The 26469-nt window shown below is 33.5% G+C and overlaps 2 protein-coding genes and 2 pseudogenes across 3 annotated transcripts; all 4 read right to left on the bottom strand.

Moving 5' to 3' along the window:
• Positions 1–375: 375 nt before the first annotated feature.
• On the bottom strand, positions 376–2893 carry LOC145182121 (uncharacterized). The gene is made up of 2 exons (XM_080057394.2): positions 2241–2893; positions 376–1060 (listed from the first exon to the last, which is right to left on the bottom strand). Exons 1-2 carry the CDS (start codon positions 2617–2619, stop codon positions 486–488), a joined length of 954 nt encoding a protein of 317 aa, XP_079913520.2. The 5' UTR covers positions 2620–2893; the 3' UTR covers positions 376–485.
• A 2268-nt stretch (positions 2894–5161) lies between these two features.
• On the bottom strand, positions 5162–6817 carry LOC149883023 (uncharacterized; annotated as a pseudogene). The gene is made up of 3 exons (XR_016456677.1): positions 6470–6817; positions 6255–6281; positions 5162–6026 (listed from the first exon to the last, which is right to left on the bottom strand). The product of XR_016456677.1 is annotated as an uncharacterized LOC149883023 (transcript).
• LOC149883022 (uncharacterized) lies at positions 6779–7687 on the bottom strand (annotated as a pseudogene).
• A 14524-nt stretch (positions 7688–22211) lies between these two features.
• On the bottom strand, positions 22212–23084 carry LOC149883021 (uncharacterized). Its single transcript, XM_090100993.1, has one exon. The coding sequence runs from the start codon at positions 23082–23084 to the stop codon at positions 22212–22214; it is 873 nt and encodes a 290-aa protein (XP_089957119.1).
• Between the last annotated feature and the right edge of the window lie 3385 nt (positions 23085–26469).

Raw genomic sequence — 26469 nt, 5'->3', positions numbered from 1 at the left:
TTTAGGGTTCACATTTCGCATTTAAGATATCGTTTGATTTAACGAGTACTTCACGATTTCAAGAGATTTAACGACTACTTAAACAAGTATCTTCCTTTGGTATTTTAATAGAACGACTAAAGCCAAGAAATATAACCCTTCTATTGCTTTGTCTTTAACTGATCTGAATTCTACTTGAATTCTACTTGAATTCTACTTGAATTCTACTTGAATTCTACTTGAATTCTACTTGAATTCTACTTGAATTCTACTTGAATTCTACTTGAACCGGTCTGAATTCTAATTAGTAAAACAAAAAAATTCTGGACTTTTTTTATTCCTTTAAAAAAAAAAAGAAATTCTTCACCACATGCGCAAATAAAAAAATTCAGGAACTTGTTTTTTAAAAAAATATTTATTGATTAAACATATACAATATCGTTTTTATCTACAATTTATTATTTTATATACATAAGACGATATAAAGATTAGAAAAAGCACGTCACTCAGAAGCGAAACCGCGACATTTCGTCTTGACGAGTTAACGTCTTTAGTTTCTTTGTCAACATAGAATTTATTGATTTTAGAAGGTTTTTTTGAATTGTCAGTTTCTTATCTTCGTTTTCAAGCCGTTTTATATGATCAATGCCCTTGGTTAGAATAACCACTTTAGGAGCCTTTTCATGAAATTCCAATTCCGGCAAAGATTTGCGTAAATCATCAAACTTGCGTTTCAGCTCGTCTCTTCTTTTCCTTTCTAAATGATTGTGCGAAATGCGGCTTAAAGGTCGCGGGCTTAAGGATTCATTTGAATTATCGTCTGAAGAATAAACTTGGATGTTCCGTTTGGGTTTCGGTTTTGAACTTTTCATATTTCTTGAAACTAAATTTTCATTTTTTTTATCGAAAGCATCATTCTCAACAACGGGAGACGCATGGTTGTTTTCTTCTATACTAGCAAGTGTTTGAGGGTTGCTGCTATCGAAGGATGAAAAAATCAAAGGTTTTCTTTCTTGTATGTCTTCTTTAGTATCGCATAGCACTGATGCATCGCTTATTCCAACAACATCAACTTCATCATCTGCGAAGAAAACATAAAAAAATGAGTCAGTTGTAAAAGATTTAAGAATATAGTTAAATAATTGGTAATTGTCATCATCAGATTAACTATAAATGCTGAGCTCTGTAGAGTAACCACGATAAAAACTTTATCGGAAAAAAAAAAAAAAGGCAGAATAACAGAAGCAAACCAATGGTTTATTTACAAACAATTTTCTAATTAAATGTGATCAAAAAAAAAAGAAAAATAAAAAAAAAAAGTTAGATTTTTTAATAATTTGCTAATAATTCAATGATTTAAATTTTGAAAAAAAAATTAAACAAGTTTTAGCTCTTTTCTGCAAACTTCTCACCGCCACAATCAATAAATAAAAAACAAACAAACAAAAAAACAAACAAAAAACAACCTAAAACTAAATTAAATCTTAACATCAAAAATACCTCTTTCCATCCCATCCTCCCATCCTCCCATCCTCCCATCCTCCCATCCTCCCATCCTCCCATCCTCCCATCCTCCCATCCTCCCATCCTCCCATCCTCCCATCCTCCCCTTAACGTTTTTTTTTTTTTTTTTTTTTTTTAATAATATCCTATTTCAAAAGATATTTACATTAAAAAAAAAACCAACCTCATTAATTTGATTTTAAAAATTTAAAGGTTTATTCTCAACGGGACTGAATTTTTAAATTCATAAGAATAGGCTCTTCTGCTATTAATAAGATTATTGTATTAGTTGTTTTCTATCTAATGATTACACTGATCGTGTCACTAATCAGTTCGTGAAAAATAATCAAGTAACCGTTAGTTTCTTTACTTTTTTTTTGGTGCAGAATATGAGAAGGTTTTTATTCTCTGAAATACGCGCGCCAGACTTGCCATATTCAGGCGTTAAAAGTATTTTAAAAATTAACAGCTCAATTGCGCGTTTTAAAGTGCTCTAAATAAAGTATACTTGATTAATTGCACATTTCAAGTTCTTATTTTCTTTTCTTTTTCTTTTCTTCTTTCTCTTTTTTACTATATCCCTTGCGCACCCATATTTTTTTTTTTTTTTAAAAAGAAACGTTAATACGAACGATGAATGTATGATGTTAATATTTATTGTTAAGAAAATTTGTTATTAAGATATGTACTGTTAACAAATTTTCACAGTTAATCCATTTTAAAATTAAAAGTTAGCTAGTTAATTGAATATTAATTACCGCTTTCCGTATCAGCAGGAGTCAAAAGTGAGTATTCATCTGTTGTATCGCAACATAAATCGTCATTTACTATTGTTGGTGAAGGGTTTAATGTAAAATTTATCGGAGTCACTAGTAGTGATCTGCAGTTCTTTAAACCATCGCTTGGAGAGTTGGAACATTTTAATTCACTTTCACCCCACATACAATCGTCTCGCAGCACTTCGGCGCGAAAAGTCTTCGTTATTATAAAATCATCTGCTAGATCTTGAAGAGTGAAGTTAAAAGATAGTAACTCTGCGTCAAAACCTAAGTCGCTAAAAATTCCTTCGCCACATGATGGCGTTTGAGGAGGAGTATGCAACTCTACCTCTGCATTAAATATCTTTTCAAAATACATTTTAAAAATATTCTGAGACTCCTCACGTCAAACGTCAAACAAAGTCAGCAATTTTAATTCGCAGTCAAAACATGAAATTGTTTACACGGAAGATTTTTCGGAACTTTGAGTAAAAATTATGAACCTGTTCAAAAATGCATGTGTTCTGTTGTGTAGAAAAGATCAAAGAATGCAGAAATGACTCCTGGTTTCTATTTCACTTGCAAGAGAAGGCGCTTCAGCTTAAGTTACCTTACTTTAGACTTACCAAATGTACTCATTGTCCTCACAGATATTACTTTCAGCATAGTGAACTAGATCGTGTTAATAGTTTCTACAAATAAAGATCTATATTATTTCTTAGTATCTCTCAGACAAACACACTCGGACTCACACTGACACTAAGGCACTCACTTACATTTAAAGAAAATCAGACACAGTAACAGACACACACCTTCGCAATCAAATTTACATTAAAAGTATAGGGAGTTCCAGAAAGTGTAGGAAGTGATAATTTTTATTTCTTAGGGAGCCAGCAAAAAAAAAACTTATTTTAAAAGACTTATTCATCAAGTACAGAGATTGCCCTTAATCAACCAGACATTATTCAGTCTGTCTTAAAAAGTACATGCATACATACATACATACATACATACATACAATTGTCACCGTTATTACTACTGTTGCTAGAAAAAACGTTGAAGAGAGTGAATTCTCTTTAAAAATGTATACATTTTATCCCTTATAAAATATACTCCTCAATCATGCTACCTAAAACCTTTAAACTAACACGCTTCTAGTTCAGCATTATTGCATTTTTTTCTTTTCAAAAAAGCTTAAAATCAATTTCACCCTTAAGTCCAGATCTTTTTGTGAAGAATAAGTTATTAGAATTGATGAAGTCATAGAATTACCTTGTAAAACTGGGATGAACTTGAAAAATAAAAATAATTAGAAGAGACACTTTAAGCAGCTTAAAAAAAATGCCTTTGCTTTACTTTTTTTTTTCTTCTCACGTTTAATCAATTTCAAACTTATGAACTTTCTCTACACTTGACTATCTACGATAACTTGATTCTATACACTAACTTGGTTCTCTACTATAACTTAATTCTCTACCATAACTTGATTCTATACGATTACTCTCTGCGGCGCAAAACATCTCCGTCGTACTGGAATTTTAACTATTGAAGATATAAAAACGAATAAAGCAATAGGAATAAGTGAGAATATGTATGCTATCTAAAAATAATTCAAAAAAATTATCTTGAGAAATCTTAAGAAGTAACCAAACGCAGCAATTTTCATACGTTTAAATTTTTCTTCTACTTTCATTTCTTCGAAATTGAGAATAACATTTTATGTAATGATCTTTATATAAAACTACACTACTTACTAAAACTAAAGAAATACATATTGAAAGTTATAAAAACGTTATAGCATGCTATCAACTTTTTGATTTCAATTCAAAAAGATCTTGATTTAGATAAAATATAGCACAAGCAACTGTTCTATGCAAGGTAAATGTACATTGACAAAGCATTATTAAAAAAAAATTTCAGAAAGGAGAAATATCATCATTTTCAACTCCGAAACTGAAGGAACTCTTAATGGTCATCAAAAGCACATTAGATCAATAATTGATAGCATATCAATAGTTCTTTTGTACATCTGAGGAATTGATTTGATAAGTTTATCAACTTGAACTTGTTTTATTTGTGACCATGCCATGGTATTGTAGTGATTTCCTTTGTATTAAATCATGATTTAATGAGTATTTTTTTAAATGTGTATGTGGGATCGTTTTCCTCCTGAAAGGTCTTCAGCAGAGGCTTGTTCTGAAAAAGGCAATATTTGATTCGTTCTATCTAAAAAAGGTAATACTTGATTCTCTAGAATTCAATTATGTATTTGTCGATTATAACTCCGATGCGATAAAGTTGTCCTAATGTAGAAAATCCTGAAAAGAAAACCACAAAAAACCCCAAAACCACTAACCCTTTGCCACCCCATGTTTCACGCTTCCATTATTGTATAGCTATTTTAATAGCTTGCCAACTGTAATATTCCAACCATAATATTCATCTTCACTATTCCACTGTATAATTACTGTGATTCTTTGTGTACCTAATAATTTTATTATCAGTATGAGGAGTACTTTTCATCGGTCCTCCACCTAAATGCATAGTTTCAACAGTTCCTTTGGTTTTACATTTTTAACTAATCGACATTTTACCACTTTTGACATTCACTTGTATTATTCCAGCATTACAATCATCGATGATGTTTTGTTTGATTGTACTAGATTTATTACGTGGTATTCTGTTGTCTTTAAGCTAGTTTTACTGCAAGTTTCTACTAAACCTAATTTGTAGTGTTTTATTTAACATAAAAATCTAGCTATAAAACTATTCCATCTTTCTTAACTAAAACCCAGATTTGAAATGAGTAATTTATAATTAAATTGCGGTGCAATTCTAAAATTTAACGGTATTAAGATAAAAGTTCCCTTTTTTGAAATATTATTCACGGGGCTTAAATATTTCATTGGAATAAACCGTTACTATGCAATTTTTTTACAATAAGTTATAATAATTTATTGTCTCGGATTAAATTTTTTGGAGTAATTGTTAATTCCCTAGTTCTGGATAATTTCTGCCTCCTTTGTGGTCGCAGGACTGTGTAAGCCAAACCTTAATAAGTTGTTCAACACTTGAAGCAGTGATGTCACTCAATAACTTGTTCTTCTTAGCAACACCTGAAAAGAAAAGGAAAATTAAATCCTCATTTTACTACTTAGATTTTTATTACTGTGCAAAATGATATTCTGATTTATCTCTAAATTTGAACCACTTCTTTTTGAACTCATCTCGTATAGTATTCAAATTCCAACCTGAAAAAGTTGTCTAATTTGGTTATTCAGATGACAATTTGTTGAGTTAAAATTGTCTGATGTTGTCTAAAATGGACTTGTCTATAAAATTCTAACTTTATAAAAAGTTTACTTTTTCTTTTCTGTAAAGGATGGAGACATTAGTAATTGAGTAAGTTATTAAAAAGTTGGGCATTTGTAGGTAGTAATTAATAGTAATTACAATTTAAAAAAATATTTAACTCATTTTTATTGAAAATTTATTTTATTGCTTGGTATCAGGACAGTAAAAAAAATTATTAGTTAGTTATATTTATCAAAAATAATACTTTCACTATAACAACCTAAAATATTTAGTTTTATTATTTTAGTTTCCAATTGTATAGGCGTGGAAACTAAAGTTTTAGTGTACACATGTACAGATTTTTTACGACCAAAATATTATCAGTTTCTGGTGATTTAGCTGTGCAAGAATGTATCGTGAAATCTTCATTTTGTTCATCAGACATATTTAACTCCTGTTTACTTTTTTCTGGAAAAGCAATCTCACAACTTGCTAAAAAAAAATCAATTAAAAGGTTTAGTATGTTATTTTTTAAGGAATGATTATGCAAAACAACTTATTGAAAACTTGTCAAAGATATTTCATAAGCAACTAATAAGCATTTAAATATTGTAATAATGATAATACAAACATAACATATTATTCACTGAAAAACAAGCTATGCATCTTGAAAGCAAAATTGACTCATTGCAAAAAAATTTAATTATAAAATTTAATTACCTGATAAATCCATTATTACATTCTCCGCTAAAGAAAAAATTACTATGAATACATTACTGAGCATTTCATAATACAGCAGATATTAAAATTAATAAAACACCTAGAATTTTAAAAATTATAAAAAATTAATAAAAAATTGGAAAGTTAATGTTAAAGCAACTTTTAATCTTAATAAAAAACTTTTAATCTTGTTAAATAATTGAAATTTTATTTACCTGAAATGGTATTTGATACTACTGCATGCAAATGGTTTAAGTGTATTTTTGATATTTCTTAGCCTAGGATGAAATGTGGCCTTATTAGGCTGAATAAGTGATTTTACTAAAGGCTTAGCTAGCCCTGATGGAACATTTGGACATTTAAGCTTTTTATGATTGTCCTCAATATTTTCTTCATCAGACAATGAAAAATTTTTTTGCTGCTTTTTTGACATAGAAATTTGTTCATCCTGATGTGTCAAGCACATCAAAATTTAAAACAAGCAGAGTTAGCTCTGCTTGTTTTAAGACTTGCTAAAAAAGTTTTTAAAAAAAAGAATTATAACCAGAATGACCTTTTATACCTTTGACAAATGCTCTTGCAGGTGCATCACAGAAAAATGAATGAATTTTAACAGAATACCTTTTGTTACCAAACAAAAAACCATCTTCTACTAAATGTTTAGTTTATTCAACAAACTTTTCAAGAAATTCTGCTGCAATTGGTGGTTTTTTTTCTTCTGCTATATATTCCTACAATAAATGGTTCTTTCATACTAAAGTTCTTTACAATACAAAGTATTAGCCATACCGAGACGCAAGAGCTTTTGAAAAGAGGCAACCCATCTACATTAAATTGCAAGAAGATGTTTGTATTCTCGGGTATAAGCTAATTATTAATCCAGTTTTTCAAACCATTCTCAAGTAAAATGTGACAATAATCTTCTCAGATAATAATGTCCTTGGATCTTCTAAGATAATAATGTCCTAGGAGGTTGTAGTAAAGTTGACAAATATGGTTTAAGAATGCATCGAAGTGATGCAAGTGCCACACGGGTTATTTCATATTGCAGAGACCAATCAAAAAGTATGTTGTTTATTTCACCATCAAAATTTTCATTTTGGTCATTAGAGCTAGATGAAACATAGTAATTTTCCTCGGAATCAACATCATTGATATTATTATTAGCAAAATTTAAATCTCTGATTGAATCAGTACTAAAATTACTCTTTAAATTAAAATCTGTTGTCTGGGCAACAGTTATTGTAATGTCACTAAACAAAACTTTTTCATCTTTTAATAAAGTTGTATCTTCCTATTGAACTAGCTGCTTGACATCACAAAAATTTTTATGGTCCGAAGATTGTTATATACTCTATTTAAATCAAGTTCAGCTTGTTTTTTAGCTTTTCGACGAATGGTGAATATGAATAATCTTTTGTATAGCTATTCATTTTCTAGATATTAACTACAAAAAAATTAGCATATAGTTTTTTTATTTACTTTACTTTTATTTATTTATTTTCTTTTTATAACAAAAATATCTTTAATTTTTCAGCGCATGAAAAATTTTTTTTTTTTTTTATACTGCACTTTGTAAAAAAATATTTACATAATTTTTTAATAAATGTTACTTAAATAAAATACAATAAGATTAATGAATATTTATATTTAAAGATTAGAATTTCGTTAAAAACTTTGACACTGCTATTTTACAATGAAAATTTTAATAAAAAATTGTTTTTGTCAAGTAATCGCATTACAAAAATTGTTTGTGCTATTCGTACAGTTGCGTCGGGTAAATTAAAGTAAAAACTTATACAATATTGGACAAAACATTAGGCAACCAAATAATGCTAATTTAGTTTCTTTATATAAAAGTGCTGCATTTTTTCAATTTAGAGAAATAACTATGTAACTGTTTAGAGACAAAGTTCTTCAAGTTTTATTCATCACAAAGTTCATTATTTGTACACGAAAATTAATAAATTAATCAAAAGTATTAAAAAAAGTTGATTTCCTTCTGGACAAAACAAGTGCAACTCGACAAAATGTTGACCAAGCTGTATTTCGCTATCAATATTTCGTGGCGAATCCTTTGTTGTCGATCACAGCCTTGCATCTTCGAGGCATAGATTTGATCAGGTGATCAATGAAACTTTGTGGAATTGCTGCCCAGGCCTTTTGGATTTGTTCAAACAGTTGATCCTTATTACGAACACCTTCACGATTAATTCTGCGGTTGACGATCTCCCACAGGTTCTCGATAGGGTTGAGATCCGGAGATTGAGACGGCCAATCCATCACCGATAGGTGGTTGTCTTGAAACCACTGCTTGACTACTTTTGCAGTGTGTTTTGGATCGTTGTCTTGCTGAAAAACCCATTTTATTGGCATATTCCATTCAGCATGAGGTAACATAACATCTTTCAGGATATTTTTATACATGAAACGGTCCATTATTCCATCGTTTCGATGTATTGGGCTTAGACCGCTAGCAGAAAAACACCCCCAGACCATTACATTGCCTCCACCATGCTTCACGGTCTTATGGCAGTAACGTAAATCGAGGCGTTTTCCGGCCGGTCGACGTACACGGCAAATGCCATCGCTCCCAATGATGTTGAACTTCGATTCATCACTGAACAGGACAGTTCGCCATTTCTGCACATTTCAGTCAATATGAGATGTAGCAAACAGGAGTCTTTTCTTCTGGTTTTTTAGTAAAATCAGCGGTTTCTTTGCAGGGCGTCGAGAAAACAATCCGGCTTCAACAGCATGCCGTCTGATTGTTCGGTCCGATACAGGTAGCCTATGTTTTTGTCGCCTATTGATAAATGGGTATTAACAACATTTGTGTACTTTTTTGCTTTTTTTAAATTTGCACCATCAGCCATCGATTGGTTGTACAATCTGCACAAAGATTCTAGAGTAAAATAATCAGCTTTTTGAAAGTCAGGAGATGACGTCATGCAATACGGATAAGGATGCTTTAATGTTACAGTTTCTTTTCCAAACATTTGAAGCAAAACCTTTAGATCCTCAGATACTATGTAATCTAAGGATGAAATATTCAACTTATCCAAAATTAACCGCAAATTATGGTATTTTTCGTTCAATGAAAGAAAAATGGCCAATATACTAGTTTTGTGGACACTTGAATCTTTAAACTCTATGTACTAAACTCATATCCGTCACACGTGCTCAGTTTCTCTGGAGTTTTATCATTTTTTAACTCCGTTTTTAGGGTGATTGACAGTGTAAATTTAAGGAATCCTGCCCTCCATCTACACCTAATTTGATATCAACATCATTTGTTCCTTGACTTCTGTGATGAAGTACCATTGCTACGAGCTCTTCAATGTTGCTGCATTACACAATAGAGTATCTTTTTACCAACTATACACCCATAAAAAATTAAAATGAATGATACAGATTGCAATCAAGTTATCAAAAAATATTTTTTTGGTAACAGTTTACTTACCTCTTTGCTTTCATTTAATTCTAATAGCAATGGGAGTTTATCACCATTAAATAATTTTCCAATCATCTTGTGGTTCTCAATTAGTTTAATATTGAAACCAGATTTTCCGTCCTGCCTCACTTCTCAGAAATTGTGCAACGATTTCAAAGTAATCGTTGCAAAATTTCTGAGAATATATATATATATATATATATATATATATATATATATATATATATATATATATATATATATATATATATATATATATATATATATATATATATATATATATTGTTATTTAAGAAAATTGCTTTAAACTCATAACAAAATTATTTTTAAAAGTATTTTTAAACAACAAAAACTTACCTGGCATGTAGTATCAATTGAATTTTGCTTAACTTATCTAAAGAAAAGAAAGTTTTCTTACCCCAGTCTTTCCGAAAGAGACAGCGAGTTGCTTTGGACTAAACTTTCTCAAAGCTAAGGTGTTCCCTGAGTCATTTGTGCTTAAGTCTTTGATAGAACTGGACAGTTGATTTTACAATGGCAGTCAAGCTCTTTTTTCTTTCTAATTTTGTACAGGGATGTGGAATTCCCTGTCCCACTTGGGCACAGCAATCTTGACAAACTAGTCTTTCTGCAGGTTTATTTGAAACATCCCAGCGCCTTGATAAACAAGTTTTCCCGACACATATTCAACCATAGGGGCCAATATTTTTTACATTTGTAATTTGCACCCATTTTCACAAATAAAGCATTCACGTTTTCTCCCTTTGATAAATTTTATATGTTTAGCAACTATTATAACTAAAGTAACGTAACTAAATTTTAACTTAAGTGAATTAAACATCAATATAGCTATAATTACATTCATAACACGGCCACATAGTAAAGTAAGGATCAATCCCTGCAAGCTTTTTTCTATATTTTGAGCAAAGCATGGTAGGAAGGTTAGGGTATCCGCTGAATAATCTTTCCAGAATATAGTTTTGATAAGATTTGAATTGTCATTTTTCTTTTTATTTAGATTTAAATAAGTTGTTTCAGCATTTTTTATTGGTCTTAAATCCTTGTCTTTCCTGAAGCAGCAAATCCGAAACTTTTTAACAAAATCACCGTGTCCTTTTTCGTATTTAGGCATTTTAAACAAATGCTTCAAATAAAAACTTCTGATGTATATTGTAATATTAGTCATATGAATAAAATTTCAATGTAATGGCCACAATCATGATTTCAGTTTGTATGTCAACGTGATCCTAAGGTGATCACGAATAATACTGATTGCTTATTATAAATTATATTTAGAAGATCAACACCGTTCGCGTTTGTTACTTTTAAATCAACATATAATAATGATATTTTTACCCTATTTATACAATTGAAAGTTGCTAAAAATAGATAAATTAGTTTTTAATAGCCTCCAATAAATGTGCTATATATGGCATACTTATGGTAATTTGGCGCATAAAAGCACCCAGACACCACAACTACGGATAATTATAGGATCGGCAAGTCCAAGTTACAATAATGATTTTAATGTAAATTTCTTCTGATCATTCTCCCCCTCTTTGATAGACTCCAGTCTATCAAACCTTTTCAATTACCGAACTCAAGAGGATACAATCTTGTAATTGGTCGTATAAATTCTTTTTCGCCAATTTTAACTCTTACAACACTTACACGTCCACCTTTTCCTTTCAAATACTTCTATAATTCGACCAAGCGGCCAATGTCCTCTAGCTATATTCGGAGAAATGACTAATACGATGTCATCTATTTTCATTTTACGGTTTTCTTGATTCCATTTATACCGTTTTGATAAAGAGGGAAGCCATTCTCGCAACCATCTTTTCCAAAAGTGACGTAATAATTCTTGTACTCGACGCCAGCGTGTTTTAGGATGATAATTTTTTGATTGGTTTGAGTCAGGAGCGAAGTGTCCTCCCACTTGTCCAGTTAAAAAATGATTAGGAGTCAATGGAACATCATCTATCTGCACTCTGATACGTTAATGGGCGAGAGTTCAGTAAACTCTCAGCACCTGTAAAGACCGTATGGAGTTCTTCATCAGTAATATCAGCATTTTCAAGTATTCCAGATGCTGCATGTTTTGCAGCCTTGATCATTATTTCGAACACACCACCAAGATGAGGTCCTAGTGGAGCGTTAAAGTGCCACTTGGTTCCGTTATCAGCTGTAGAGTTGGTAATTTTATTCTTATCAAAGCCAGTGAAAAGTTCTTTCAGTTCACGATATCCACCAAAAAAATTTGTTTCATTGTTCTTAAAAACTTCCGTTGGTAATCCTCTTCTATTCACTATTCGAAAAAAGGCATTGAGGAATGAATTTGTATCTAAATTATAATCTCGATATGTACTGCTCGTGATAGTAAACAGGTAAACAAAAGTATCATAAGTATCTTTTTTGTAGTATCTTTCCTCTACCTTGTTTAGTCAGAAATGGCCCAGCGAAATCAATGCCAATTCTAGCAAACGCACGTAGTGGTTCCTTTAAGTAAATTGCTGGCAGAGGGGTCATCAGTTGTTGAGCAGGTTGACATTTTCTTCTTTTACATTTGTTGCATTTTGATTCTGCATCGTGGATTTCTTCTCGCCCTCGTATAATATCGTTCTGATAATTTTGTTAGTTACAGATTTGTTCCCAATACATGATTTCCTTCTTTATTGTAATGTTTAACAATCAATTTTGTAACCGCATGATCTCTCAGCAAAGTGATTGGATACTTAACATCGTAAGGCAAGTAGTAAGCATTTTGTAATCGACTACAAGAGCGTAATAAACCATCTTCATCAATTTGTGGATTTAAAGATATAAATTTGCTTGATACTGATATTGGTTTTACCTTTTTTAAGGTTGTTATATTCTTCATTGAAGCTTTCCTGTTGAACTTTAACAATAATTTCCTTTTCGCTTTCATGATATTCATCAGCTGTTAAATCACCTATTGTACGCAAATCAATTTTACATCGATACATCCATCACTACTACAATTTGCGGGTTCTGGCTCATGGGCATTTTTGCGCATGCTCATGGATATTTTTTGCGCATGCTCATGGGTATTTTTGCGTATTTCCATTTTTGTGGATTTTCATAATGAGATGACATAATGAAAAAAAGGTTGTGAATGACTTAATTTATTCTTTGTAGTTCAAGTATGGAAAAAGATGTTTATATTTTTCTCTTCGCGTTTCTCTAATTCTTTATGCATGTTGTTTTTGTGTTGATCATCGTGGAATTGTATGACCATTCTGTGTAATTCTGGATCAAAAGTGGGATTAATTATTTCCGGTAGTTCACTGTAAAGGAATTCCTCAAATTCTTCTTGTTCTGTAATACTCATCTTTTTATAGCAAGAAGAATTTATTTAAGTCATTTTCATTTTTTTATTTCATCTGTATAATAGATCCATAGAATTTCGCAAGTGATTTTTAGTTTCTTTGAAACCGTGGAAAATCTGCGATTTTTTAAGCGTAGTAATAGACTTGTCCTAGAAGAAGGTAAAAGCTTCCGGATTGACCGACTTGAGCATCACCAGAGTTGAGCGTGACAACGAGTCTTCTACCAGCTGCGACAGTAGGCATAGAATCTGCTTCTCCGAAATTTCTGTAAAAAGAGATGGTAGATGTAGAGCCGATGGATGAAGTGGATTGATACAGCAGTCCAGTCGATTTGTTGTTGAATGAAGTCAAATTTGCTCCATTCCATGAGGACAAATAAAAATCTTCCAATCCTGAGGAGGAAAAGATGCATGTGCTGTCACCGTCATAACCAGAAAAGTAGGTGTAATTGTTGGTGTTGTACGGTGTCCAAGGAGTGAGAACAGTGCCGTTACCTGGAGGTAGATTTCCGTCGTACATTCTGACTCTGGACTCCCACCAGTTTCCAGAGGCGCCAATGATGTGCATCCTGATGTATTTCAACGAGACACCATTTCCTTTCCCGATGGTGCTCAACAAAACGTATTCGCTGCCGTAAGTGGTATTCAAATATCGAAACGTTCTGCAGTACAGCTTGTAAAGAGGGATGGTTGCAGGAATGGAAGCAAGTGTGGAAATGAACGGTTGAATCCAATACGTGATGGCTGTTGCATTTTTGTTAACCAGTTGAATGGAGACGTCGTTTCTGAAAGGCATGTCCAATGTGAAATATCCTCCCAAGGAAGTGGTGTTAAACATGTTGCATCCCTGCAAAGAGTTGGCGTAAAAAGCTCCTCCCAATGGTGAAAAAAGCAAATCGGTAGCAAGTCCTGTTTGATCCACTCCAACTCCTTCCGTGGTTTCTGCATAATTCCCCACATTGATTTCTCCATCAGTAAAGATTCGAATAAAAACTTGCCCAGGAATATTCGTGTCAGAGGTGCTGTATAAAGCCAGCCACAATCTTCTCAGCACTCCGGATTTTCCAGAAAACGCAAACACTGGCGAAGTGGTTAATGCTGCAACTGTCTGAGACTTTAATCCCAAACTGGTAAAACTAGATCCTGGAACGACACTGGTTAAACTCGATTTTTGTAACAGCAAGTCCACATAATTTTTTGTCGCTCCATCTTGCGCGTTGACTGGATCAGTCACATTAATTAATTTATGCGAATTCAAATCCAAATCTGCATTTCCAACAGTCGTTCCACCTGAAGCATGCGTGTCCACATAATTTTTCGTAGCTGAATCCGAAGCTGATGTGGGTTCAGCTAAATTAGTTAGTTTATGAGCTGTCATGTTAATTTCGGTGTATGAAATAGTGTTGTAAGAGATCTTGGTGTCTACATACCCTTTTGTCGCTGCGTCTTTTAAAGCGGTAGGGTCGGAAACGTTGATCAACTTGTGAGAGTTCATGTCGATGATCCCTGTGATGGTGCTAGATCCATCCGTTTTAACACACTGGCTCGAACTCACATCAACGTAATTTTTTGTGGCGGCGTCATGAAGATTAGTCGGTTCGTTCAAATTGATCACCTTGTGAAAATTTAAATCCAAATCTGCAGTTCCCACTACAGTTCCAGTACCACCTGTCACGTGATTGTCTACGTAATTTTTCGTAGCAGCATCGTGTGCGTTGGTGGGTTCACCCAGGTTTATGATTTTATGAGAGTTGTAATCCAAATCTGCAGTGATGGTGCTCGATCCGTCCGTTTTAATATAAACGTTGCTGGCTGAGTCTGATGCAAGATTATCAAAATAAGCACTGAATTCGTTTCTGTTGAATTTGTCAATCATTTTTTAATGGTGAAAAATTTTTTTAAATCCTTTGGATACATGGAAATTCTTCGAATTTTTAAATCCGTTTGCAGATCTAAAAAAATTCACCAAAGGGTGTTGACAACGTCTTGAAAGCTGTCTCCCTCTTCGCATTTTTTCAAGACGTAAAGACACAAGTGACCACAATAAGACGTGTTTCCAAATTGTACCCTTTCACTGTTGTAAAAGACAGGACTTTTCAAATAGTCAACGAGCTCGACGAGAGGTGGTTGAGCGTAAGAGTCAAAGCTGAACTTTTTGTCTCCGTCTTTGAACCAACACACCCAATGAAACCCATCTGTGCTCGAATCACCCGTGTTGACAATTCCACATTCTTTTTTTCTTGGCTTTTTTGGCAACGCGTCTCTGACAAAAACTCCTCGAAAGTTTTTTATTTTTAGTTTTTTTGCTGCTTCCATCAACTGAATAGTGGATAAAGCCTCGTTTGGTAAAACAATTCCCTCCACATTTATTTTTTTGTTTCTCATTTTTTATTTTGTTATTTTTTTTAAATCTTTCAGATCCGTGAAAAATTCTTCATTTTTGTCACTTACCTTTTTGTCTCTGCGATTATACCTCTGCACTCTTCGATCAACATTTTTGACTTACCTGAAATTTCTTTGTTTTCCTCGATTATCTTTCTGCACTCTGCGATCAACCTTTTTGCCTCTGTCATTGGTTCTGCTTCTACCTCTACACCGTGTTCTTCCTCTGGCTCATGTTCTACCTCTGTCATTGGTTCTGGTTCTACCTCTACACCGTGTTCTTCCTCTGGCTCATGTTCTACCTCTGTCTCTGCCGATTTTTTCAACTTGTAGTGTCCATAAGCCAACGTGTGTATTCCATCTTCCAAAATGAACCTTTTGTCATCGTTAGAGCTGAGTGCGACTTTGTTGATTTCTTCGGTGTAGACATCGTGATGATGAGATCGTAAGACGTTCATTTTTCTGAGCTGATTTTCTTTTGTCATTAAGCAATCTTTATAATCTTGATGAGTGATGTGCTTTTCAACCACACATTTCTGAATTCCTTTGCATTTTTTGTGTTCTTTTTTTTCATTAAAGACCTCATAAGAGTAGAGCTTAGGACGAAGCCCAACAAACTCTTTAATTTGCTTACCACCTGTTTCATCCTTAAACTTACCGATAACCTTTTTATTTTTAAACCCAACGTCAAATGCAAAGTTTTGAACGGCAGGATGATCTTTAGGAAAGTCGCTCGTGTCAAACTTGCTTTCAACGCCATCAGCAATGTCTTTGTAAAAGTCTTCCGTTTCTATTTCATAAAAGAGCGAGTCAGTATCAGTCATGAGTAATTTCAGCTTATCCCCGTATTTAGGTTTCATGTAGTCGTAGTGATGTTCATACATGAGTGTTTTGCTGATGTCAAGAATGCTCATTCCCAAGAAAACAGGTTTGTCGTAAAAAACAACTGCCTTTTCCATGTGAACCGCGATTAAGTTTTCATCAAAAATGGTGTTTCGTTTATATTTAATTTTTTTAGATAATTTTATAGCTTCTTTTCTCGTGGTAACGAGTCTAACATCAACGCGTTTTAGAATATTCTCCATGGTTTTCCCAAAGACAGAGTTGTTCATGAGTTTGAAAAATTCTTTATCAGATTCGTTTGTAGCTTCTTTTCTCTTATCGGTGTTGAGATCAATGTACTTTTTCATGAAAGGTTCTTCTTCAAAGGTGATACCTCGATGAATTTTAGTAGTGATCAACCCCATTCGTTCATAGAGTTTTAGGTTTTCATGGTGAATGACATATTTTTCCTTGTTGTTTAAATTGGGAACTAACTTTTCCACTTTTCCAACGAGCATTCTTTCAGGAGCTAAAGGGTAATCATTGTGTAAATCGTGAAGACTTTCAGGATAATCTAAATCGACTTCGAGAATGCAAGGCATGGATTTCCAATTTAAAAGTTCATCCTCAGTCATCCAACTAAATCCTCTAACTGGAAGAGGTTTGCTCATAGCATATCCATAAAGATTATTGGCGTCTAAATATTGAAGAAACTTCGAAGGTTCTGAAGGTTTATAATCATCACTCATGTATTTGTTGTTAGCAGTTCCATGTCGATTGGAGATCATGCAGATTCCACCGCGTATTCCTTTTCGAATCATGTTGAGCATATCAATATCGGTTATAAGATCTATTACAACTTCAGTTTTCTTTAACATAGCATCCCAAGCCAAACCAGGAGAGGTGTAATACCAAGCAGGATCAAGACTGTAATGTTTCATACAAGTGTCTCTAAAAGTTTCAAAGACATCTGCCAGTATTAGCACATCCGACACGTTGTACAAATCGTGATAATCTCTGAACGTTTTGCATTGAAACGTGTTCCAAACCTTTTGCGCATGCGCGTATTCTTCATCGCTTATTCCCTCGTGTCTAAGTTTTGAGAAAAACGATTCTTTTGGAGGTAATTGCGTTTCTTGAAATTTATCGAATCCGTCCACCCAATCGTAAGGGTACACACCTTTTTTACAAAGCAAATTAAATTTTTCACCTTCAAAATGTAATGAAAGGCTTTTAAACTGCTCTGGCTTTAAATTTTTAGACAAAGTATCCAAACTGGAGGAAAGGAATTTAAAGCTGTCGATGAACCTCAATTCAATTTTTTTGTTTTTTGGTTTTCCATCTTTCCCAATGTACTCTCCCACTTTGATTTTTTTCGAGAAGCTGATATATTTTTCTTCATTGTTGGGTATACAGGTGATCTTTCCACCTAATTTCTTGATGAACAAATGAGTGTCGTAACCAGACAAATTATGAAAGACAACAGGAATGAATTTTGGAAGTTGAAATTTTTTATTGCATTCGTCGTGAGCCGCTCCACGATATTTTCCAGTAAAATGACAGTGATCGCGTACTTTGTCGTCTTTGAGTTTTTTATTGCAAATGTGACAAACTGTTGCGGATTTGAAATTATTTTTGTCCTCTTTTGTAAAAACCATCTTTTTTTTCTCGATTTTTCCAAAAAGTTCTTTTATTGCGCTTTCCAAATTTTCAACAAAAAATTGAGCCACGTCTTGGTTCTCGTTTGACGATACGGAAATGACTGGATCGTGCTCTAAAACGGTTTCATCAAAACATTTGATGTAATAGGAAAAGGAATTTGGAATGTGTCTTTGAAACTTTTTTGTGTAAGACTGGTTTGAGTTGGGAACGCACGAGTCTATCGGCTTGATAAAGCTTTCAAAGTCAGCATATACGATAAATGGAACCCTCATTGACTTTCCGATGCCTTTAAACTGTAGAGTTGAACCCTTTCTAGGAAGTTCAATTCTCATTGGCGCGTTTTTATAACAATCTTCTCGATGATTTTGAAGCTTTTCTTCTTGATCATAACATTGAAGACACCTTCTACAAAAATGTTGTTTTCTTTTACCTTTTGTTGCTGAGGAGCCTGCAAATCGACTGAAACTATTAATGAGACAGTAATGTTCTGTGTCTTTGTTTTTAATATACAGCAAATCAACATTATGCTTTCGATCGAGAAAGTCAGATATTTTCAAAGGGTTGGGTTTTTCATTTTCATACTCAAAAACGTTGATACTAATGTCTGGATTATTTTTTTCAAACTTGCTAATATTATGGTAATTCACAGGAAACTCCATCCCATCCCAATTCAGCTTTTTCGACTTTTCAATCAAGTCTTCATCAATTCTTTCGTTGTTTTTATTTTTCAGATTCAGCGCTCTGGTAACTGACCATTTAAAGCATTGATTGTCGTTGTTTTTCATGTTGATGATTGCCTTTTTGTCTTTTAGATCGTCAGTCAGCTCAATGTGGGATCCACCGCTGAGAGGTGTGTATTCGATAAAGTTTATATCCATTCTTAAAATCTTAGATAGGATGCTATTAGAACCTAAAGCATTGTATTTGACACTATTTTCCAAGACTTTTTCTTCCATTTCGCTCATTAACTCTCTTACATCTGTAGCTGCTAGAATAATTTCCGAGCTGGATGAAAAGCTTGCTTCACGAGTCACTTCTTCACCAGTCATCATGCTTACAGATTTCATTTTGCATGTTAAAATAATTCTTACTTTTGTATTCCTTTCTCCTTCCATGGTTTGAATGGCAGACTCTCTTACCAAATTAAAAAAGGATGCAATGTCTTGATATTGAGAAGAAGGCTCGTAAGAATATAACCTAGCAGTACTACCCAACGCGTTTTCAGTCAACTTGAATTTTATTTTATAAGGCTTTGGCAAGGGCTTTTTATACACTGTTTTTAATACAAGTGATTTGATAGACTGTATCTTTTTATCGATTTGTTCCACTGATTCTCTTACCTTCTCCTTGACTATTTCAGGAACGTAGGGTTCAATCCATTCTTTAATATCATTAAACTTAGTTTTAACATACGACGCTACACTTTTTGCAGCTGCCTTCAGACTTGGAATAAATGAAGGTCTCGGTGGAATGACTGGTTTTGGTGTTATGACAGGTGTTAAATCTGAAACCGGTTCATCAAGGATGTGTTTTTGCAAATGAATTGGTTTAGGAGCAATAGGAGGCTTTACCACAGGTCTCGGTGGAATGATTGCTGGTTTCGGAGCAATAGGAGGTTTTACCACAGGTCTTGAAGGTTGCAAAGTCATTATAAGCTCACCTTTTCTCATTTTAGAATACCCTCTTATTTTTTGATCTTTAGCGATTTCTCGCAATTCTTTCAACGTTTTGTTTTCCATTTTTAATATATCAAGAAATTTATTTAACTCAAAATCATTTTTCTAATATTTTTTTATTTCTTTTCAATTCTCTGAAAAAGAATTGAAAAAATTTTTTAAATCCGCACGCGGATTCATGGAAATTCTCACTGACTTTTTCTTTCTAGCTTTTCCGAATTTAAAATTTCAATCTTTATTCCATCTTCCACTTTTCCATTTCGACGTTCTAAATATCTCCATCCATGTCCTGTCTTTTTCATTGCTTTGTAAAGGGATTTGTATTCAGTCACTTCCCCGGTTTCCATATTGGTTGTTTTCACAGACACAGGTTTATTTCGAATTGAAGCAAGCCTCTCGTATTTTGGATCGATCGGTTTTTTTTCCGTTTTCTCATTTTTCATTTTTATTTCTTTTTTTGGTCGACCCACTGCCCTGTGTTCTTTTACACCTTTCAAAAGCGAATCTTTACTTATTAGATTATTATCAATCGCAATCATCATCAAAGGTAACAATTTGTTTGAGGTTAATGTGATTCCATTTTCCATAAGCAAATTTTTCAGATAATTTTTTGTATATCTCATGTTTTAGTTTTAAAAAGAAAAAAAATTTATTTAAATCATTTTTGTTAAGAATCTCATGACGGTCTTTTAAACCTAATAAACAACGTTCATGCTGGTTCCGTTGGATTCGAAAGTGATCAATCTGTCTGAAATGATCACTGCAAAAATAACGGTGTTTTCTGGTACTGCTGTTCGAAATTTGAGGTTGACCACCAATTCTGCCGTTTCAGAAACAACTCTTTCTTTTTGCTTGCTAATGTCTACAAAAAACAACGGATACAAATTTTTATATTCAAGCAGAGTCAAACCAGATTGACAAACAAGTTCGTTTGTACCGTAATATTTATCGTCAAAAGAGAACGCGTCAGAATGAGCCATGGTAATTCTCTTTTCTCCAAAATTCAAATCGTAATCGTAATATGGATATTTTATTCCATTGACGGTTACGAAAAAATTGCTGACATCACAATGGTTGAAAATGGCTGGATTTAAAATTTGACTGGAATTCTTGTTTGTTTGAAGCCCAAACACGATATATCTCGGAACGCTTTTGTCTACGATTCTTCCAAGAGTCCAAGTAAATTCTGTAAGACCAGCAGGAACGACCTGTCTTTCGACTCTGTTTGACTTATAAGCTACTGGGATTTTAATTTTACTTGCCATTAATTTCAAGAATTCTGATTTATTCGAAACATCCAACTCTATTCTGGGCATAAAAAGTCTGAATTTTTTAAGGTCGATCATTCCTGCGGCAACAGTCTCAGCTCTGTAAATGGCGTCGTCGTAATCTTTTTTTGCAAATTTAATGACGTGTCTGAATCCATAAACAACTTTGTCGTAAGTTTCGCAAAAACCAAAAATGTGTTTTAATGGTATCTTGAACGAAAATGCGCCAATGGATGTCGTGTCTGCAAACAAGTGGTCTCGCCTCATAACAAATCCTGAATTTCCGGTGACGGCTGAAGTGTCTTTATACCACATTTGCTTCAATCCATCTGCAAGCTGAAAACTAAAAGGGTATTTCAACAATCCGAGCATGGTTGTTCCTTGACCTGGATACATGACCTTTTCCACTTGTTGTCCTTCTAAATCATAGGTGACATAGCTAAACAAATACATGATGGCGTTGTTTACCAGAGCAATGTTGTCTGCTGCTGTGTATGCAGTTCCATCCGCTTTTTTGAGAACCCCTTCAACAAGTATGTAAGCCTCAGACGGAACTGTATGCACAGATTGACAATCAATTTCAAAATCGATCGATCCTGAAGAATTTAAATCGAGGACTGTTGGGTGGTACTCGAAAAAGTTGATTTTTTCAATTCCAGTGTCATACTCTGGCATTTCATCAACTCTTAATCTATCGGTGTTTATCATTTTTAAAATGAGAAAAAAAAATTTATGTCATTTTTGATTTGTTAAAAAAATCAAAGATTTTTCCATGGACATGAAGGGTTTAAAAATAATCAAGCAATCAAAAGCCCGCTCTCCATTTTAACGAGATCTTGGATTCTAGCCGCGTTCTTTTTCGTCATTTTCTTTTTCACTTGAATGGAAGAACCAAGCATTTTTTTATACAGCTCTTCCATTGGATTAATCCAATGATCAGTCTTTACCTCTTCGTTTACATTCGTGGTTAGTATTTGGTTTGGATTCACTGTTCCTGTCTTGGCGTAAACTTTTTCAAGCGCTTTTTTTCCTTTGTCGATTGCAACGTCTTTAGCAGTGGATATAGCTGAAGAGGCTAATTCTTTTCCAGCTGATTTGGCGGCTGTGATTGCTTCTCTTCCAATTTCGCTTGCGGCTGCTTTTCTCAATAAATGAAGAGACGATCGTGAAGCGTTTGAAGCTGCCATTCTCCTCAAAAAATTTTTAATCGCGTCCATGATTCCTCCACCTCCAACAACGTTCTTTTTAAAATATCTTCTGTTGTTCACAATGAGCATTTTTTAAAATGAGAAAATATTTTTTTAAATCCTTTGGATTCATGGAAATTCACAAGTGAATCCGTTCTCACGACTCGATGTATTTTTGAATCGCTCTGTATTCTTCTTTGTTTATTTCCCCCTGTCTCAAAAGCTCATCACAAATGGCAACGGCTTCGTTTCTCGATGCTATATTTCCAGCATGTACTGCGGCGATGCTCAAGTTAAGTCTTTGCGCAAGCACATTCAGATCACTCGGAAGAAAGATCACTCCTCGACCTTTTTTTCCACTCTTTTTTGTGTAATTTTTTTTCCAAATTTCTGAAACAATCGTTCCCCACTTTTCACCTCTCGAAGATTTTGGCACGGTTGACCTCCCTTCTTTCTCCATTGCATGAGTGTTAATAAGTATATCTTCATAATTTTTCATGTCCTCGTCTGACACCTTTGTTTTATCAGGCTTGGATCTTGTGATCAACTCCCAAAGACCTGGCGTCCCCTCGTACTTTTCTCCATCAATAGTAACGTCGTTATTGTCGATAAAAATTTCTTTGTCTCCAATAAACATTTTTCCGTGTTCTTTTGTGTGAATTCCAAACACTCTGTCTGATGAATTTTTTTTGTCAGCGTAAGTGTATAAATATTTCTTTGCAATATCTCCAACATTCATTTTTCCAAAAGTTTTATCACTTTTTAGACTTTCAAAAGACGGCTTGCTTTCTGGATAAGTCAAAGCAAGTGGAGTGTTTTCAACCTCTCTGTATGTGATGCTTTTTAGTTCGTTTTTTATATTTTCATTGCTCTCAATCAGAGGTTTAAAAAACTTGCTCAAATCAGTCTGATAATTTGCATCTGAAATGCTGGTGTTGAGACTCTCATTGTAAAGCTTTTCTCTATTAGCTTTATATTCTCTCAAAATCTCATCTCGCTTTTCAGGATCTTGTATTCTAAAAAAAGACATTTTTAGAATACGTAGAAAAAAACTTAAAACAAAAACTCGATTGCGTTTACGATTACGTTTACGATTTCTTTTTGATTCTTTAATTTTTCTTAGATTCTTTGAATCTCATGGAAAATTATGATGATTTTTTAAACAGGTTGTTGAATGCTTTTATCGCGTCTTCTCTTCCTTTTTGGATCAACGACTCTTTAGTCAATTCGTCAATGACGCTTTTTGTCTTGGTTCGGATTTCTTCACTCATGACTTTGAATTTTTGAAGCTCGCTGAGAATGAGTTCGTACTCGGAATCACTCACAAATCCATCCATAAGAGATTTTGAAATGTGGTCACTAATCGTATTCAATTTTGACTCGGAAAGAACTTTCAATTTTTCATGCTTTTCAGCCTTTATCATCATTTTTTTGTTCTGATGATTTCCGAAAATGGATAAAGCTCCCAATACAACAGCAACCCCTTCACACGCAATCGAAACTGGAGTAGCAACAACGGTTGATAAAAGTGCAATCCCTGTAACCCCTAAACCAATGCATACCGTTTGCAATCCGTCGTCGGTGAAACGAATTATTTTTGCCGCTCGATGGTATTTTTTACTCAAAGCCATTCGTTTCACTTTTTCATCCTCTATTTCTTTTTGGATCTCACTGATTTTTTGAAGTCGATATAAATGCCCTCCATCTGATGGTGCCGTTGGAAGAACTGGATAAATTTTTTCAGTGTTTTTGATTATCTCCATCTTTTTAACAAAGACACATTTTTTTAAATTCGAATCGATGTAGTTTATTTTACAAAGCTTTTCACCTTTTTTAACGGTGACTTCCTGGTTGTTATAATTGTGTATGGTCATAACTATGTCATCCACAGACTCGGAAAAAATAGCATCGTTTTTGAAATAATTCAATTGGTTGCTTATTTTATCCATCAAAGTGACGACAGCAATTCCTTTGTCTAATTGTAAACCTACAGACAACGATATCTGCTTGTGAGATACAGGAAGAAATTTAATGTCTTGTTGAGCAAAAATCTCGTGCTGTCTGTTGGTGTTGAAATAGGTGGGATAATCCAACTTTTTCTTTGTTACAATAATGTTTTTCGTATTTTTTCGTTCCAACTCTTTGATTCTATCCTCTAAATGGCTCAGTTGAAAATTAAAATTGTGAATCTCTACTGAGGCGCTGTTTTTAAGCAACTTGTGTGGGGCATGCATTTTTTAATATGAAAATAAAATGTTTTAAGTCGTTTTATTTTCAGTTTTTTGTGCTTTTACATTTCCTCGTCTAATTCTTTTACCTCTAAATCCAAGTCTTCACACATCATGATGCTATGAGACAAAGATGCATTTTTCACGATGACTGCCTCGACCAGTTTAACTTGAATAGACACAATCGAAGGACCAATATACACCCCCTCAATTCTAAGTCCTCCAATAGCGTAACATCGTTGGTTGATAAAATCATATCCAGAAGAGTTGACCAAATTTTTATTACTACGTTCTCCTTTGACTCCATTTTTTATATCAAGAGCTGTTTTCCTTCTATGAAATGTAGAAGTAATGAATATTTCGTCTTCATTTTTAAATTCGCTTGCGGATTCATGGAAATTTTTAGATCTTTTAGTAATATACATTTTAGCATAAAACACTGGCGCTGCTTCAGGATGATCAGGCTTATATTTTAAAATACTCAATTCGTCTGAATTAATTTGCTTTTTTCTTCCTCCTTTTTTAAGTTTGGCTGACAATTTATCTACTTCACCTCTAATAAACAAAGTAATATTTTCCATTGTACTAATAAAATTTGCTTCTTCTTCAGTTTTACCCTTTTTGGCATCAAAGCAAACAAAGGACATGGAATACCCAGTCAATTTTTGTGTTGTCGGATCTTTATTCTCACACACACCATACGAAAATAATATAGGTGTTCGTAATACAAGAGGACCATCTCCACTTGGATAAGAATATTTTACTGGTACTTTTTGATAGACTACTGGTTTTGTCGCTGCGTAAATTTCTCCAACTGATAATTTGCTCTCATCAAAATTTCCAATTGTAATAAAATTCATTTCTTTTCTATATACAAGATTTTTATTTAACTCAAAATAAAAATTTTTTTCACTTCTTTATTATCCTAACCTTTTGACTAAGGAATTAACTTTATCATCATTTGAATTATTTCACTCATTTTACGGTAGCAAAACTTCAAGTTATTCTTGGTTGTTCTCAATTTCATATTTTCTCTATTCCAACGATATTCATCTTTTACTTCTAAATAATCATCAACCAATTCACTTTCAAAATAATTCATCTTTTTAAGGATATCATTCATATCATCTAAATTCTCTACTTCATACATACTACAACGTAATTCATTCAACAACAATTGATACCTAGACATGAACATATGCAAATCATTATCTCTCATGCGCTTATACATAGCAATTTCAGACACATTTATTAATTCAATCATCGCATTCATTTCTTTTCTATATACAAGATTTTATTTAACTCAAAATCAAAAATTTTTTTCTTGCCATACAAAACGACTATTTTTGCAAACGTATCAATTCTTCATTATCCACCCACGAGTTGAATGAATCTGGATATCCTTTCCATTTGACTAAAGATCTGTTCTTTTGCTTTCGAATGATTTTTTCAATTCTAAATATGTCTTGATTGGTCTTTTGCATTTCTTGTTCATAAAACATACCTTTAATTTCTTCACCGTTAGCATCAGCGATTTTATACGTGGTTGGATTCGTATGCTGAACTTTTGACACGGTAAAAACCTCTTCAGTCCATCTCGGTGTATACCCCTTTTCAAAATGAGACTTCTTTTTTACGATCCTCACTTTGTCTCCCATTGAAAATTTTGGTTCTGCTCTTTCTGTTTGCGTCTTTCCATTCAGGTTCATCCAAACCCTATATTTATTCTTTTTATCCCTGGCTTCCACTGGTGTCATTTTAATGGAAGAGTGTTTTGTGTGGTTGTAGTTATCAACCATTTCATCTAATACGTCAATGTATTTATTGGTATTGTTGGATGAAAAATATTTAAACATTCTCTCTTTCATCGTTCTATTCCATCGCTCGACAACAGAACTTTTTTCCTCGTTTTCAGTGGAGTATAATTGCACGCCTAGAGCTTGTACATGCTTGTTATAAAACTCTTTACCTTTATCCACCCACATCTTTGTACACCTTCTCTCCTCAAATATTTTGCTTAGAGCGTTAGCTACATCAACTCCAGTTTTACTCTTTAACGGAACAATCCATCCATACTTTGAAAACACGTCGATCACCATGAGCAAATATTTTACCCCGTTGTTGAATTTTGAAAACGATTGCATGTCAACCAAATCTGCAGCCCATATTTCATCCATGTCGTTCACA

Source organism: Hydra viridissima, unplaced genomic scaffold (assembly GCF_058129835.1).
Source record: "Hydra viridissima isolate aposymbiotic clone 2 unplaced genomic scaffold, HvirCarnegie_v1 scaffold_10, whole genome shotgun sequence".
In the NCBI taxonomy this organism is placed as follows: domain Eukaryota; kingdom Metazoa; phylum Cnidaria; class Hydrozoa; order Anthoathecata; family Hydridae; genus Hydra; species Hydra viridissima.
The sequence above is the reverse complement of the archived record's forward strand: the minus strand, read 5'-3'. Positions and strand labels throughout refer to the sequence as shown.

Excerpts from the sequence above, each read along its gene's own strand:
- LOC149883021 (XM_090100993.1), bottom strand. The coding sequence starts at position 23,084 with ATGTCTTTTTTTAGAATACAAGATCCTGAAAAGCGAGATGAGATTTTG.
- LOC145182121 (XM_080057394.2), bottom strand. The coding sequence starts at position 2,619 with ATGTATTTTGAAAAGATATTTAATGCAGAGGTAGAGTTGCATACTCCT. Across the intron at positions 1,061-2,240 it reads TCCTGCTGATACGGAAAGCG|ATGATGAAGTTGATGTTGTT; the intron begins GTAATTAATATT and ends TTTTCTTCGCAG.